Source organism: Triticum dicoccoides, chromosome 6A (assembly GCF_002162155.2).
Source record: "Triticum dicoccoides isolate Atlit2015 ecotype Zavitan chromosome 6A, WEW_v2.0, whole genome shotgun sequence".
NCBI classification, from domain to species: domain Eukaryota; kingdom Viridiplantae; phylum Streptophyta; class Magnoliopsida; order Poales; family Poaceae; genus Triticum; species Triticum dicoccoides.
The window spans coordinates 454,336,931-454,353,503 of NC_041390.1; the positions used below are offsets into that span (position 1 = coordinate 454,336,931).

The 16,573-nt window shown below is 46.2% G+C and overlaps 1 protein-coding gene across 1 annotated transcript; it reads right to left on the reverse strand.

Annotated features, from left to right (window-relative positions):
- Nucleotides 1-13,486: 13,486 nt before the first annotated feature.
- LOC119317230 (putative GEM-like protein 8) lies at nt 13,487-14,843 on the reverse strand. Its single transcript, XM_037591659.1, has 2 exons — nt 14,438-14,843; nt 13,487-14,283 (listed from the first exon to the last, which is right to left on the reverse strand). Exons 1-2 carry the CDS (start codon nt 14,691-14,693, stop codon nt 13,829-13,831), a joined length of 711 nt encoding a protein of 236 aa, XP_037447556.1. The 5' UTR covers nt 14,694-14,843; the 3' UTR covers nt 13,487-13,828.
- Nucleotides 14,844-16,573: the final 1,730 nt, after the last annotated feature.

Here is a 16,573-nt window from a genome sequence, read left to right on the forward strand (position 1 = left end):
CCAACTCCACCCTTATTCCGGTCATTCTCAACCCTCAGTCTGATCACAAAATCCACTAATTCGTGTTCTAATTGGGCCAGCGATCGACGTCGCAGTGGCAGGCCAACAAGAAGGGACAAGGGCGGCAACCGCCTCGCCATCTTAGTGCTGAAGTAAATGTTAACAAACATGGAGGAGTATAGGAACCTTCTTTAGGTGTTCAGAATACAAAAGGTAGTCCAGTTCATCGTCAGCATCTGAGTCATGTCGTTGGATCTGCAAGGTGCATCTACTGTGTTGGCGACATCATCGTCGAAGAGAACTACCTGATCCTCACCATAAGAGAAACCAGGAAACATCCATTGACTCGGTCAACAATATTCGAGAGCCTGAAAATACAAGGACGACCGACCATATCAGGGTGTGGCACTAATCTACTCAACCCTGCCATCATCAAGCAAAAGAAAATAAACCTTAAAGCTACACAAACAACTACTATCATCAGGCACAAGAAAAGAAAGCTTGAAGCTACATAAATATCAACTACCTTACGGAGGCAATTTGGTTCATTTAAAACCATCATTCAGAAATCAAAACAGTAGTTGCAAGAAAAAAATTATACATTCAATTCACCACGTAAGCGCACAGCAAAGTAGTAGTACTCACATTCGGACTTCGGTACCTCAACAACATCAAGCTACCCACCGTAAAGAGCCTAAGGTGAGCATTCCCTACCATTAAACAAAAGAATGGGTCAGAAAATTGCACCCTCGAATCATCTCCATGAAGGCAAATGCATCCCCCAAGATTCATTTCATGTTCTCGAGTTCATGCATAAAAATCGCAAGGGCACAAATCAAACTGTACGATGTCCAAACCAGGAAGAATACAGGGTATCAAATGGAATGAGGGAAGCTCACCTGAGATTGAGAATCCATAGAGGAGAGTATGTTTCTTGTAAACGGGCATCACCTTCGTGGCTAACAGGGGCATAGGAGTAGACAGGGGCACGCGGAGGAGGGAGGGCGGGGCACACGCTGTACGAGCTCGTCGGGTCATATGTGACGGCGACAGCAGTTGCTCAAGGTCGCTCGGGCTCCCCATCTTGAAAAGGGGAGGCAGCTTGCTGTGAGACGAGACAGCGAGACGAAGATTGGATCGAGAGCGGGTAGCGGCGCATCGAGCGGGGCACTGGGGCAACGGCACGACGGTGGTGCAAGGAGGATCAGGATCTGGCCGGCCAGCCTCCTCCTCTCTGACGGAATCTAGCCGGTCAACCACCACCATCACCGGTGCGACCTTCCAACGGGGAGCAAAGCCGGCGGACGTGGCGCAAGTGCTCGCCGTGGGAGCGAAGACAAGGTCCAGGAGCGGCTCATAGCGAACCGGTGGTGTAGCACGTCGAGGAGATGGGAGGCGCGCCATGTCCACAGTAATTGGCTGCGGAGGGATCCCGCTGCGGCGGCGGAGGAGTCTCTCTCGGAACCCTAGGCAGAGCAAAATCGGGGATGAAGGGTTGGAGCGGCGGCGGCGACGAGGGCAGAGAGTCGTGCGTGCGAGTTGTTCTCGCTCGAGGGCAGGACTCGTATGTGCGTGCGATTGGTTTAGGTTTTTTTCGCTGGTTAATTTTTGTAGGTTAATTTTCCTTCGCTTGTAGATGGGTGCGACGGGAGGTTAGGCCCTGGACAGCATGGGGGCATCGCTACAAGTTTTTTTTACGCGCCTAACAGTGAGGTGGGAGGAGGGACGAAAAAAAACATGATAGGTGGGACGAAAATTAACCATGAAACGAAGACTATCAACTGAGACATTAGGAGTAGTGATTAGCCCACCAGCGGAGTAGCCCATCTGGTGGTTCTCGCTAGAAACGTATTGATTTTAGGTCGAATTTGAGATGTGTTCGTTGCCTGATCTGCTACTCGTGTGACTGCCGTCATGAGTTTAAGCCGTCGCGCTGCCGCCTGCTGCTCTACGCTGCACATACAAGACACCCTGTTGACACCAGATTTTGGCACGGTCAAGAACTTATTTAAGATTGCCTCAAATGGAGAAGTGATCTACATGAAAGAGTTCCGTATTATCGATATAAACATCTTTGAAGTTCGGGTCATCACCGTTCGATTTCATCTCGAAGTCCCAAACTATGCTCAAAGTACTAAGATCTTCTATTCAGAGTACAGTTTGGTCGATTAAGCCCCCACGACGACCTCAAATGGAAAAATGATCTACACGGGTTGTCTTCGTCTCGTCGAAATGATCGATTTTGATATAAAAATTGTCCAAATCTGATTTCTTATGCAAAAGTTAGAGCAATCGGAGTGCAGCCCTGTCACGAGGCGAGATGTGGCGCCCCCCACCAGACACATGTCTGATGGGTAGCGCGAGGGAATAGCCTGTTTTGCGCAACCGATTTGACCCTCAAGATGACCTTTGATTAAAAAACCTTCAACATGAAAATTGTTCTTCTTGTTGAAACGGTCAAGATTGCTTTTGGGCTCGTTTTCATCCGAGATCGTTTACCACCACAACAAAGACCCGCAAGGTGCAGCTAGTTTAAACTGAACAGTTTTGGAAAGTTCGGATAAAACCAATCCGAATTTGACTAGGGTTTTGGATGTGAATCCAAGCCTTTTCCTTGCATGGGAAGTCCAGCCGCCTCTTATATATCTAAGGGGTGACGGCCGATGGAACAACACACAATCGATCAACTCATCTACCATTTTTTATCTTTTATCTTTTCCCCTTAACCCTAGTTCTTCTTCTTCCTCGTTCTTCATCTATTCTTCTTATTTGCAGGGCGGCGAACCTCGAGGCCCTAGGGGCGATCAGGTCGACCTAGGGCAGCCCATAGCCGCCACGAGCCCTGACGGGGTCCCTCCCGGGCAAGCGGGGCTTCGGGTCTACAAAAGCATCTGCCGGTTGTCCTACGTATCGCGTTGCCGGTCAGATCTCCTTCGACGTGAGCTGCGGTGCATCACCCTCGGCGTTGGAGGTACACTGTGACGTGTTCGTGTGCGAACACACTTTTTGGCGACTCCGCTGGGGACGAAGCTTTGAACGGTCTCCGGCCCGTTCTTGCTACGAAGAGATCGTCATCTAGGGTTTGCAATCTACAAAGGTAATATGAATACCCAATTCACATATGTAGATGCAAATAATGCATATATTGTTGCTAGATCATCTAATGAGCATAATGTATCGGCTAGCCCTAGCTTTATCAATCATGCATCTAATTATGTGCAAGGGTCCATGCAACAAAATCTCCATGATTCTACTTCATATAATTTTAGCAACATGCAACATATGTATCCCAACTCCCATGCATCGGCAACCTCACAAATTTATATGCCGATTAATAACATGATGAGTTCGGTTAATCAAGTTGAGACACCCTATGTAGGTACTTCCAATGGTATGCAACAAAGTGTTTCAAGTTTTTATTCATCGGCAAATAACTTGCAGCATGTTAATCCAAACGTGCTGGTGGATAGGGGAATTGGCCATGTTACTACTAGTTATTTGGCCAATTACCCTCAACCATCATATGCTACACCTCATGTTAGTAATTTTTCAGCACCGTATGCAACTGTAGATGTTCATAATTTGGCCCCGCATCTTCATTGGCATAGCCGAATAAGTGAAAATTTTACAAGAACACATGTGCCGTCATCAAATACTATAGCATATAATGCATACTCTACGCAATTTGAGAATTTTAGCAACACTCGCAAATCATTGCCGAAAGAATCTGAAAGTATTGCGGAGCAATCTCTTCCAGAAGCGGTTCTGGCTGCATTAAAAAATAGCTTGGCACAAAACAAGAGGATTAGTGCTCTTTGCCTTGAACAATATGAAAAGGGGTTCTTTCCTGATTATGCTACAATAAAGGCTAGAGTTTTGCAAGAAGATGAAACTTCATCAATCGATAGAATTGGCGAGAGAGCATATCGTTATACAGAAGTGCATACACCTCCACCTAGTACCGCAACATATTATACACCCCCTACACAGTTGCAAAATTTCGGCAACACTAACAGTTCATTGCCGAAAGATCCTAAAAGCATTGGGGGGCAAACTACACTAGAGCGGGCTGAAATTGAGAGGGGAGTTAAAGCTTTGCGCGATAGGGTGCAAGTACTTCGCCAAGAGAGAATTGATAGGGAATTAGCTCAAAGAAAATAAGCCTTGCCAATTGATATAACCGGTGAAAAGAATGATGATTCGGAAACTAAAAGTGCTTCGGTTGAAAAAGCCGAGTCAAATTATATATATTCCGAATCCATCAATTCCAAAGAGGCAAACATTATTGAGAAAGGGCATGGAAAGTATAGCAAGACAGACATACTAGATTTTTCAGAAGTTAATGGAACCTACTTCGTGTCCTGTGAGTTTCGTGCCATAGAAATTGATGAGCTTCAAGAACAAGAACAAGTAGTCAAAGAAAGTTTGGTAGACGAATATCTTGAAACTAATGATGCACCAAATCAAGAAAAAGATGATGACAAGGCGTTGGGGAGCTATCCGAAGGCGGAGCAAGATATTCTTCAAGTCACACCACCATCATGCTCTCCCAACATATTTTAAGAGGTATGTCTAGCAATTACTTTACCTATTTTCAGATTTGGTCATGACTTAGTTGTTGATGCATATATTAGAAATATCTTCATAAGAAATATTGAGAGTCCAATGAAGAAGGGTAATTTATTTGTTAGCAATCAGATTATCACAAAGCATATCGGACAACATATTGCACCATTCAGAAAGACCGATAGTGAAAAATTATTGCAGCCAAGGCTTTCCCCATTGCTTTATCTAAAGCTCATATCTAATTTGGTAGCTTTGCTTATTTCTTACTTGGCTTACACTTGGTCTCAACTAATACATCTATGTTCTAAATATCTTCGTTCCAGAAATTTAAAGCCAAGGTTAAATTCTATTGAGAAAACCGATGCTCATATAATATCTTATCGAAAGACATCGGAGATAGAGTGGAAACACAATGCATAGCCGAATGGGGAGATTCCAAATCTGAACCATTCGTTTGCTTATCTCCAAAGCCGTTCACACGGCAAGATCGACTAAAAACAAGAAGTATACCTTCAATTCCAGCATGTGTGATCAAATATTTGATCTGTTGTTGAGAAATAATTATATTAGAATTCTTGATCACCATGTTGAGCCATTTGTTCAGGGACGAATGTATTGTAAGTTGCATGATTCGTCCAAGCATAATTTTGAGGATTGCAACATGTTCCGTCAAATAGTTAAATCGGCCATTGATAAAGGACGATTAAAATTTGTTGAGACACCAACAGATGATGAGTCTATTCCAATTGGTCCTGATGGCAAAAGGTTTATGCATCGGCTGCTCCAAGCCGATCCATTAAAGAGAAGGTAAAAACTTCAGGTGATGGGATCGAGCTTTCAAGTAATCAAGTTGTTGAAGAGCATAATGAACATAATCTTGAGGGCGAGAATTCCATCGAAGCTACAATGAAGACGCCAAGGACTGGGGGCAGCAAGCAAATCCAATGATCGACGAAAGCAAATCAAAAGAGAACAAAGGCCGAAATAAGCGCAAGTGTAAGAGATCAAAAATCACCTTTGCTGAACTATTGGATAAATATCAAAAGAAGAGTGAAGAGAAGAATGCTTACCGGCCCAATCCTGGAAAGAAACCAAGATCACCCCCAAGGCGCAAATATGAGGATTGGTATTGGCAAAGTGAGAATTTTAATGCAACATATTCATATCCTTATTTTAGGCCGCCAATGCCAATGCCGTGGATGCCTCCCTATGCTCATATAGATCCATATCCATCATGGGACAGGTATGATACAAGGGCACATTCTTCATCTTATTTTAGACCATCTCACCAATATTATGCAGCTCCGAGAAGATCGACATTTGAACAATCACATGTTAAAGACCGCTTCAATCATAAGGAATCGGTCTAGAGCTCAAGGAAGAAGAAAGAGGTGGTCAAGCAAGTTTACCGTGTTAAAAGAGATGGTCGTAAAAGTGCAACTTCAGATTTGATCTTAAATGAAAAAGAGCCAATTAATGTGTTGACATTGGCTACTAAAGACAATGAGATAAAGCAACCAATTATTGAGAGTCGAAGTGCCAAATCTGAAAAAAAGAAGTTGAGAGTGCACAAAGCCAAAAAGAAATTACCATTGGTCAAAACAGAATCACAGCCGAGATGCCCACTCAGCTTATCCTATTGGCAAAAGAGGGAATTACAAAAACTTAGTGCACGGGAACTTGAAGAAAGGAACATGGCATGGGTTCCCAAAGGAAGTGTTCAAAATAAGAATTATGTGAAAGCATCGATTACACGATGTGCGGCAAAGATGAAGAAGGAAAAGAGTGAAAACTATGAAGGACCAAGCCGAAGGTTTCAACATCTTCGGTCCACACATTATCCATATTCTTCAACTATGCTGTTGATGCATATGCCATGGAATTCGTCATCATATTGTGTCAACGCATGGCCGGTGTAGTATTCTAACATCATCCGTAGTTTGATTGAAGAGCGAGACAAGGTACGTGCTCATGGAAATTTATATGTATGCCTATATTATGATTGAATGGAGTTGAGACATCATGACCGATGCAATTGAATATATGTTGCATAGACCAATTCATAGCTGCAGAATTGGCTAGTGGGCTTATACTTTGTTTGGATATGATTTGGCTTATGCATCTTTGAGATCTATAAGAGGCCAAATCATAGCTGATTTTATTACTGAACATCGGATTAATGTCATGCATAATATTATTATTAGCCTTGTCTCTCTAGTACTATGGAGATTATGTTTTGATGGGTCAATTCATAGCAATGGCCAAAGTGTTGGTGTTGTTTATATATCTCTTTATGGTACTATTTTTTAAGTCTCATGCCGCTTAGAATATTTTTATGCACGATTAATCAAGGCCGAATATGCATTGTTATTCGGATTGACTCTTTTACTTGCTATATGTGCTATACATATTGAGGCTTTTGGTGATTCGTTATGAGTAGTGCAACAAATATCCAAGGGTTATCAATATTTTGACGAATCATTTATAGTTTATCTTGGGGTATGTCTAGATGCAAAATTTACCTTGGGTTGCATTAAAATTGTTCATATATTTAGACATGTCAATTGAAGAGATTGGCATAGCAAGCATCCGGCTACCATGTCCGTCATGGTGTATTGCATATCTATCAATAGCCGATGCTTATTCTTGCCAACATAGGTAAGGCCGAATTGGAGCTCACTACCTCGGCCACTAATGAAACTTTTATGCAGACAAAGTAAGGATTCGAGAGAGTTCATTGTTAATTATCTGCAAGATTCTAGCAGAAGAGTGGACAATATGGTTGATGGATGGTCTTGACATGCATACCTATGAAACTTTATAGTTCGATTAATGAAGTTGGAAAAGTCACCCAAGCTTGCATCAAAATATTCACACAAGCAATGGCCGAAATAAACTTATCGTCCTAAGCATATGCAAAATGGCCGATGTAGTGTTGACATCGTCCTTAGAGCAAGCTATGTGCAAGTTATTTTTCGGCACACGAGCTTTGCCGAAAAACAGGGGGGCATGTGTTGACACCAAATTTTGGCATGGTCAAGAACTTATTTAAGATGACCTCAAATGGAGAAGTGATCTACATGAAAGAGTTCCGTATTATTGATATGAACATCTTTGAAGTTTGGGTCATCGCCGTCCTATTTCATCTCGAAGGCCGAAACTATGCTCAAAGTACTAAGATCTTATATTCAGAGTACAGTTTGGCCTATTGAGCCCCCAAGACGACCTCAAATGGAAAAATGATCTACACGGGTTGTCTTCGTCTCGTCGAAACGATCAATTTTGATATAAAAACCGTCCAAATCCGAGTTCGTATGCAAAAGTTAGAGCAATCGGAGTGCAGCCCTGTCACGAGGCGAGATGTGGCGCGCCCCACCAAACACATGTCTGATGGGTAGCGCGAGAGAATAGCCTGTTTTGCGCGACCGATTTGACCCTCAAGATGACCTCTGATCAAAAAACCTTCAACATGAAAGTTGTTCTTCTCGTTGAAACGGTCAAGATTGCTTTTGGGTCGTTTTCATCCGAGATCGTTTACCACCACAACAAAGACCCACAAGGTGCAGCCAGTTTAAACCGAACAGTTTTGAAAAGTTCGGATAAAACCAATCCGAATTTGACTAGGGTTTTGGATGTGAATCCAAGCATTTTGCTTGCACGGGAAGTCCAGCCGCCTCTTATATATCTAAGGGGTGACGGCTGATTGAACAACACGCAATCGATCAACGCATCTACCATTTTTTATCTTTTATCTTTTTCCCTTAACCCTAGTTCTTCTTCTTCCTCGTTCTTCGTTTGTTCTTCTTCTTTGCAGGGCGGCGAACCTCGAGGCCCTAGGGGCGATCAAGTCGACCTAGGGCAGCCCATAGCCGCCACGAGCCCTGACGGGGTCCCTCCCGGGCAAGCGGAACTTCGGGTCTACAAAAGCATGTGTCGGCTGTCCTGTGTATCGCGCTGTCGGTCAGATCTCCTTCGACGTGAGCTGCGGTCCATCACCCTCGGCGTTGGAGGGTACATTGTGACGTGTTCGTGTGCGAACACACCCCTGCAGCGATCAACCCGGCCGTCCGGCCGACTCGCCATCCCCATGAAAGAAACTGTACTGATCTACTCCCTTCATTCCAAAATAGATGACTCAACTTTGTACTAAAGTTAGTACAAAGTTGAGTAATTTATTTTGGAACGGAGAGAGTATCATTCAATCAAGGTATAAGCCCTAGGTTTCGACGTTTAGTTCTCTCCTTTTCTAATTTCCACATAATTATGCTGTTTTCATTTCTGTGTTAAAAAGATAGCATATTGTATCAAATATCCATGTGCATGAATTTCACTTTTAAATTGGTAATTAGATTGATTGAATCTAGCTGTCCTAATTTCGTATGAATAAGTTTGAGCACATGAGAGTAGTATTTCCATTTATTCATTATAAGGAAATACTCCCTTCGTTTTAAATTACTCGTCGCAGAAATGGATATATCTAGAACTAAAATTCTAGATATATCCATACCTGCGACAAGTAATTCGGAACGGAGGAAGTACATAATTTTGCTTCTTACACACTATATGTATGCTTGTGTGGTTGGCTTTTTAAACGATCGAGCCATTACTTCGTATCCAAGTTTCTGGAAGAAAAAAACTATATAAATCTTTGCCCCATCTCGTTTTTCATTTTGGCTCTGCCCCTGCCGGTGTGTGTATAAGCCGAGGGGTTTGGTCCTTGGAGAGATACGAACACAAGTTTAGGGTTTACAACACAATCATATGATCTCGAGGTAGATCATCTTGCACTCTGTACTTTACCGAATCAATACAATCAAAGCAGGACGTAGGGTTTTACCTCTTCAAGAGGGCCCGAACCTAGGTAAATATCGTCACCTTTGTCTCCTGTTACCATTGTTCTAAGATCCACAGCTCGGGACCCCCTACCTATCGATTTTCGCACCGACATATACCCCTTCATTTTGAACAAAAGATAATCGTATGTCGAAATGGTGCTCCCATCAGTGTCGCACACTGGCATGACAGGATAAGCAGGACAAGCAAGCTAGTTAACAATTAAAAGAAACACTAGCATAACACTCGGTGCATTTCTACAGAACCATAATAACGATCCAGTTGTATTGGATAAGTAGTATATAACCGAAAAGTCCATTCTGCACCCGAGCTCATATGCTCCCGCATGAACAGTAAAATCGAAAAAAAATCGAAAAAAAATTCAAAAAATCCCAAATGTTTTTTGAGAGAAACATTGACAAAAGTTCTAAGTGCCTGCAAAAATTCATCATGAAATCACATTCCTGTAAGGCGTGGCAAAAAAAAACAAATTCAATGATTCAAAATGCATTTGAAAGTAGCTTTTTCAGAGTACTATTTTTTTTTTTTGCCACGCCTTCTAGGAATGTGATTTCATGACGAATTTTTGCAGGCACTTAGAACTTTTGTCAATGTTTCTCTCAAAAAAAATTTGGATTTTTTGATTTTTATTGATTTTTTTCGATTTTACTGTCATGCGGGAGCATATGAGCTCGGGTGCAGATTAGCCGCGTATATAACAACCAATGTACGTGCAACACTATGGAGAAGAAACTCGATAAAAAAAGCCAGCAGGGTGTGTCATCTAGTTGCACATTTGAGAACTTATAATTCCGCAATCCCTAGATTTTGTAACTAAGTTAAAACTTGAAGTCGCCTATTCATGGTTGGGTCAGCTCAAGCGTCAACATGTGGGGTTTTTCCATCTTTGGAGGTATTACTCTTGAGTCCTTGACTTGCATTTGCTCTCTTGGTTCTATGTTGCTCATGTTTCTCTAATTTTCACGATGAAAACCTTAAGTCTAATCTTCATTTGTTGTACCTAGTAAAGGCAACATTCGCATCGCTCCTTTGTTGAGGGCAATGCCTAGAGATTGCTCAGTCTTTCTCTTTGAGGCCTATGATTTGGCCTTAGAGCATCTACAGCCGAGCGCCTCAAACCTTTCCCAAATATCTGGACGGGCCACCCGGTCAGTGTCCGGTTATTTATTTTATTTTTTGACTCAGACGAACGCCTCAAACGAATCTCAAACGCCCGGACTGACCGGCATCCCCAATATCGAGCCAAAATATGGAACGGGTATGGGATGGCCCTGACACGCCCGGGCGCGTCCGCCTGACAAGCCCGGCTCACTACTGACCCCACGGATGTCCCACAAAAAAAAACCATCCGGCTCATCGCTCCGAAACCCTAGCTCACTCACTCTCCTCTCTCGCTCTGTCCTCTCCCCTTACCGATTCCGATCGAATCCAGTGCAATGTCGAGCTCCGACAGCCGCTCCGACAACGAGGTGGGTCCGGAGTATGAGCTTGATCTCCGCATCGCCTTGGAGCGGTCCAAGGTGGAGACCGGGGGCAGATCCGGATCTGCAGCCTCGCCGCAACCACAGCTTCCCCATTGGCGCATCTCAGACGCCGGCGCTGGCCCCTCCCGGTCCATGGGCATCTCCAACAGGCGGCCAGCGCAATCCGCGCCTCCCCTACATCGTCGTCCGCTCGTCCCGTCGGTTGTTGCGTGGGTGCTTGTGCCTGCCCCGCCGGCCCGGACGCGCACGCCAGAGTTGGAGGCGCGCGCCGCCCGCCGCGAGAGGCAGCGGGCAAGGGAGAGGGAGGCTGCTGAGAGCTCTGTCCGTCGCCGGCGTGGGTTACCGGCAGAGGCTGACGAGGACGAGCGGCTCCTCGTGTGGGTCTACCGCCGGTCGTAAGCGACCGGCGAAGAAAGACGCTCGGCGGCTCCGCCTAAAGAACGTGAAGGCTCTTGGGCTTGCCATCGAGCAGTCCGGGCGGGAGGCGGCGGAGAAGGCGGCGGAGGCGGCTCGGCTGGCCAAGCTCACGTGCCAGCAGGACCGGGCTGTCTAGCGCCTCAAGGGCCTCGTCATCGTCGACTCCTACGACGACGACCACGACTCCTTCGACAAATCGGGCGATCCTCCACCAGCCGCCGACGGCTACAGCTACGCCGGCGACCAGAAGGGGAAAGGGCCGGCCCGGAAGTGGTGAAGTTCATTTTTATTTCAAGTTTTAGATGTAGTATAAAGTTGTCTGTCGTTTATGTGAACTTTGGTCGATCTTTTAGTGAACTATTGTGCTATTTCTATGTTCGATCAGCTGATCTATATAGTTTGATCGACGTTGCATGATATAGTATAAATATATGGGTTCGGATATGAGAGACATGGATATGGACGACGCGATTTGAGGAGTGCCCAGTTAGTGTCCATGGACGTTTGAGGACCCGGATTTGTTAAGTCTGCCTGTAGATGCTCTTAACGGCTGGATCAAGCAACCACAGCTCCCATCACCGTTATCCCCGCAGAGGCATCGTTGTTGGAGAACCTTTCATCATTCGGGTGTTACGAATAGCGGTGGTTGACATTGAAGTTTTGCTACTACGTTGATCATTCAGCGGGATCATGAACTTTTTTCTTTATTGTTTTTCTTCAGGATATTTTTTCTTTATTGTTGTTGCGTAATAGTTTGGATGTATGCATAATCGATGCCTTGACTAGCTTATTACGTCCTATTGCTATAGCGACCGTCTATATTGTCCTTCACAAAACAAAACAGGTATCTCAGTGAGTGAAGGCCTAATCTGGTGATATCCTTTGACCTCTGGCCACACACATTCCTTTTTTACATTATCATTCTATTGCTTGTAACCCTGCTTGTCCATTTGACCGTTCTATGGTGTCTTCTCTGTTTACATGTAGTCTCTCATTGCAAGATTCAACGGCCTTCCGTCTAAAAGATGGATGGAAATCCAAAGGTAGAACCGTGAATTCTGTTTCTGAGGCGATCAACTTATGACGTCCAAAAGAGGCGACGAACTGACGTTGGCGATAACTTAGGAGGCAAGACATATGCATCGCTGCTCCATATAGCCTCCCATAACTTTTCTTTCAAGTGGGGGTGAAAGACCGAACAAAAGGGCAAAGGTCTACCTGATCGGATAACAGCGTGAAGATTCTAAAATGGCACTATCGGATGGTCCAATCCGGCAGGTGAAAGCAAATTGTTGAGCCAAACATGGAAGGGAAATAACTGTAACAAAGGCAGATGCAAAAGCCACAAGTGCATATCCCTCCTCCTCCTTGGCCCCCAAACCAAAGATCGCCTGCCATTGGGCGCTTCGCAGCTAAGGTTAGATAGAACACTGCAGGTCCATGGACATGCACGGCCGGCTTTGGCTGAGTCAAGGGATGGATCTCCAGTCGGACCGATTCATCCCTATCTGTGTATTACTGTTTAGTTTATTTCTGCTGCGAGTAAAATATGATTGCTAGGTGGATAAGAATGGCGGAATACTTGGTACTGACGAGTGAAAACTGAAAGCTTAGTTTGCAAGTTATTAGTCGATTGTGCCGGTCAGCGATCGATGTTGTTGCACATTTTCTTTCTGTATATCCTACCTAATGTTGGGTTTTTTTTTTCTCATGTCTAGTTGGCAAGCATGGGCTGTTTATTTGTCAAAGCAATCCAGCAACCTGATTAGTTCGGACTGGGTCTTCGTTTGGAAGCAGAGGACTGAATTCAGTCTCTTTCAGTGAGATGCGTGGTGGAGATTGTTCCGCAAATGCTACGTACTTGAACAGTTAGATATCGATATGTCATTAACACCTTCAGTGTCGGAATTCTTCAGACATCAACTGCAAGCAATAAATCACTACCATAACTACAGTATCCTCTCGATATCTTCTTCAATGTCAGAATGTTATGGAACTACAGGTGCTGTGTAATACTCCTATATGATACTGATATTGCTGTCCTGCAGGCCAAGTTGAAGATCTCAGTGCAAACAATCTCATATAGTGACTGAGATCACGGAATGATTTTGCAACTGACCGTATGGAATGCCAGTTATGTACGCCGTCAGGAAGACGATCACTTATCTCAAATACGTACTATACATGTTTTACTGTAGAAGAAAGAATGGATATCTGAAACTTGCTCACTGCACTGCACACATACGAATGAAGGCTATCATTTGCCGTTCCCACCAAACCATTCCTTTCCCAAGCTTGCTCGTGAAGTTCATCTTCCCCAACCCCGAAAACATCCATCACCAGCCGCCATGCACTGGCATAACAACGACATGTTGTAGCACTTGTAACAACTTAACCTACACATACACAGATCCTAGCACCATCTAAACAACGTACTACAGGCACAAAACACAAGGCGTGTGCAGGGACGATCTCCGGCCGGCCGGCCGCCGGCCGCGCGCGCGTTGTCATCGCCGCGCCTGCGCAATGGCCTGCTCCAGGTGCTGCAGCGACCGGTGGTAGCTGACGAAGCCCATGAACCAGAACTCGAAGCCGTCGTTGGTGACCACCTCGATGTAGCGCTGCTCCGGCTTGTGCTTGTTCTCGGTGGGCACGGCGCGCCGCACCTTGCGCAGCGGTATCGTCACCTTGTACGGCACGCGGAGCTTGGCGCCGTCGGGGGCGGCCACGGCCAGCGAGCGGTCGCTGCGGAAGGCGACGCGCTCCGTGGAGACGAAGAGCATCCCGGCGATGGGACCCGCCGTGGTGGACAGGTAGCACTGCGACGCCCTCACCAGCCGCTCGTTCTTGTCCACGGAGAACCACTGCCGGAACACCTTCTCGACGCCGCCGGCCTGCAGGATCCTGGCGCCCAGCGTGAGCTTCCCCTTGACCGTCTCCGACAGCTTTGGCCCCAGAGTCACTGCATACGTTGGGAACAAGGACGACTTCATCAGTCTAACAATCCAAAGGCATACGGTACGACCAAGAAGAAAGAAAATCAATTTTCTTTCTGATTGGTTGGCGTTCCGTGTTGAATTAAACAAGAAAATATAATACTATCGGTAATTACTTACCGTGTTCTTTGATGCCCTGGGCGATCTTTCCCCTCTTCCTGCGGACTTGGCTGGTCTGCTCGCGATCGGTGGCCGTGGAGCGGTTGGAATCGCCGTCGTTGTTGTTGATAGATTGGAACGAACCGGAGACGAATCCGCCATGATCAGGGGGGGTGATGGCCTCCTCCACCTCCACGAAGTCGGGCTCCTCTATGCCGTAGGCCGTGCTGTTGACCGGGATCCCAATCACATGATCCTGACTCGTTGACCCCTCCATCGCTACCGATCGATCGACCCAGCTCGCAAGCAAGGAATCCCTCGCGCTTCTTCCAATCAACCGCTCTGCTCCGTCTCCTGCTCTGCGTCGTCGGTGCGCCGAAAGTAATGTGCGGTGGTTGTTGTTGCTGGTAAGCTCAGGTCCAAATTGAGAAGGGGGAGGGCCGGTTTTATAGGCCGGCTTGGTGGCCCGGCTGGCGGTCTACACTATACGAATATGTTATGGTATAGTATAGTAATTCCGCGAGCGAGCGCACTTTGGAACTGTGAATTGAGAATGGATGCAACAGTCCTCATCCCCTCATCATGATAAAAAGTAGGCTTGGCGCTGGAAAAAGAGCCCGGTGGCTACCTAACTTTGCGAGGCCATGGGACCCGCCGCGTGCCGCTGCTTTTCGGTGTGTCATCCGTTTGTGTTTTCGCGCACGGAGGGAGCCTTTTCTCCTCGGAAGAAAGTCTCCGACTCGTCCAGCCGGTTCAGTTAAGTGCATATGCATTATGTGCTCCACGCAAACATACCTCAATCCGCATGCAGGATGATGCATTCGATCAGTTCGGTATCTGGCAGAGTTGACGAGATTGGGCCAAATGGCCGATCCCAGCACTGTGGCCGGCAAGCCGATTGGCGGTACCCGTTTTTGCACGCAAACAGAACACGAACCTGGGAACACCGTCAGTCAGTGGCATTGACAGAGAAAGGAATCCACGGAGATGCAGACAGAAGAACCTACACCTACAAGGCTACAGCAAACGTCGATGGCCTGAATGAGTCAGACGGACGGGGGCACACCTAGATCCGCATCGGATCAAAATCATGGCTCCCCAAAGGCCGTGACCGGAAAGCACGGGGGGCGGGCGAGTGGACGACGACGCCTTTGACGAGGCCGACGGGGTCGTCCCTACCGGCGCCACCAAGGGCCGTTAACTAACCGCCATGGCCTACGCTGCATACACACAGCGCAAAGCTAGAAGCGTCATGAATTCGGCCGCACCGTCCCTCTCCTCGTGCTTTCGCCTTTGCTTCGCTATGGCTATGGCCACGGAGGCCCCGGTCACTAGCTGCTCCCCGTAGCTTCGCCAGCGCCGCGTCCGACTACGCGCCGAGTCACCACGCGCCCCGCGCATTCGCGGTTGTTTTTCTGCGTGTCGGACAGCGCCGCTGGTTGGTTCGTCGGCTCCATATCCGCTGCAGCGAATCGACTGGTAATTGTTTGCTGGTTGGTTTTTACTTTCACGGCCTCCTTTTGTATATTTTTTTCCTTTTCCAAAGGGTGCTGTCACTTCTTCGTTTCCTTGCTCGGTTGGGTAAACATCCATGTTCGTGCAACCTGTGCTTGCGCATGCATGTATTCCTAAGATACTACTACGTGAATTAGGACATATTTTTTTTCTTCGTGAATGGGGTAGTTAAGATTATTTTGTTCCTGAATGGAATGCGGGCTCCAAACCAAAGTATTCGAGCATCTGCATTTCCACATAAGGGCCTCTTTGGTTTAACTTTAAACTTTTTTTTTGAACCATTATTAAAGAGTTTAACTTTTTGCATAGCTTTTTGATTCATAGGATTGAATCTTACAACCATCGTGTCAGTCTGGTCGGCATAATAACCGTCGATACGGCAATTTTGCCCAAAATGTCAATCTGGTTAGGCTGTGATAATTTGTGAAGCGTGCTCCATATCGAGCCCACCAGCCTCCCCATTCCCGCCACATCGCCCCCCCCCCCCGCCATGTTTTTCGCAGCCCACTGCCCACGGTTATAAAATGGTTGTCGCCATGTCCGAATAGCTCGCCTGATCAACCCTCAGCAAGTCAGCATCCACTTCACTCCCGTCGCCATGTCGCTTCCCCTCAATTGGACTAGGTGTCGCCCTCGGAGGAT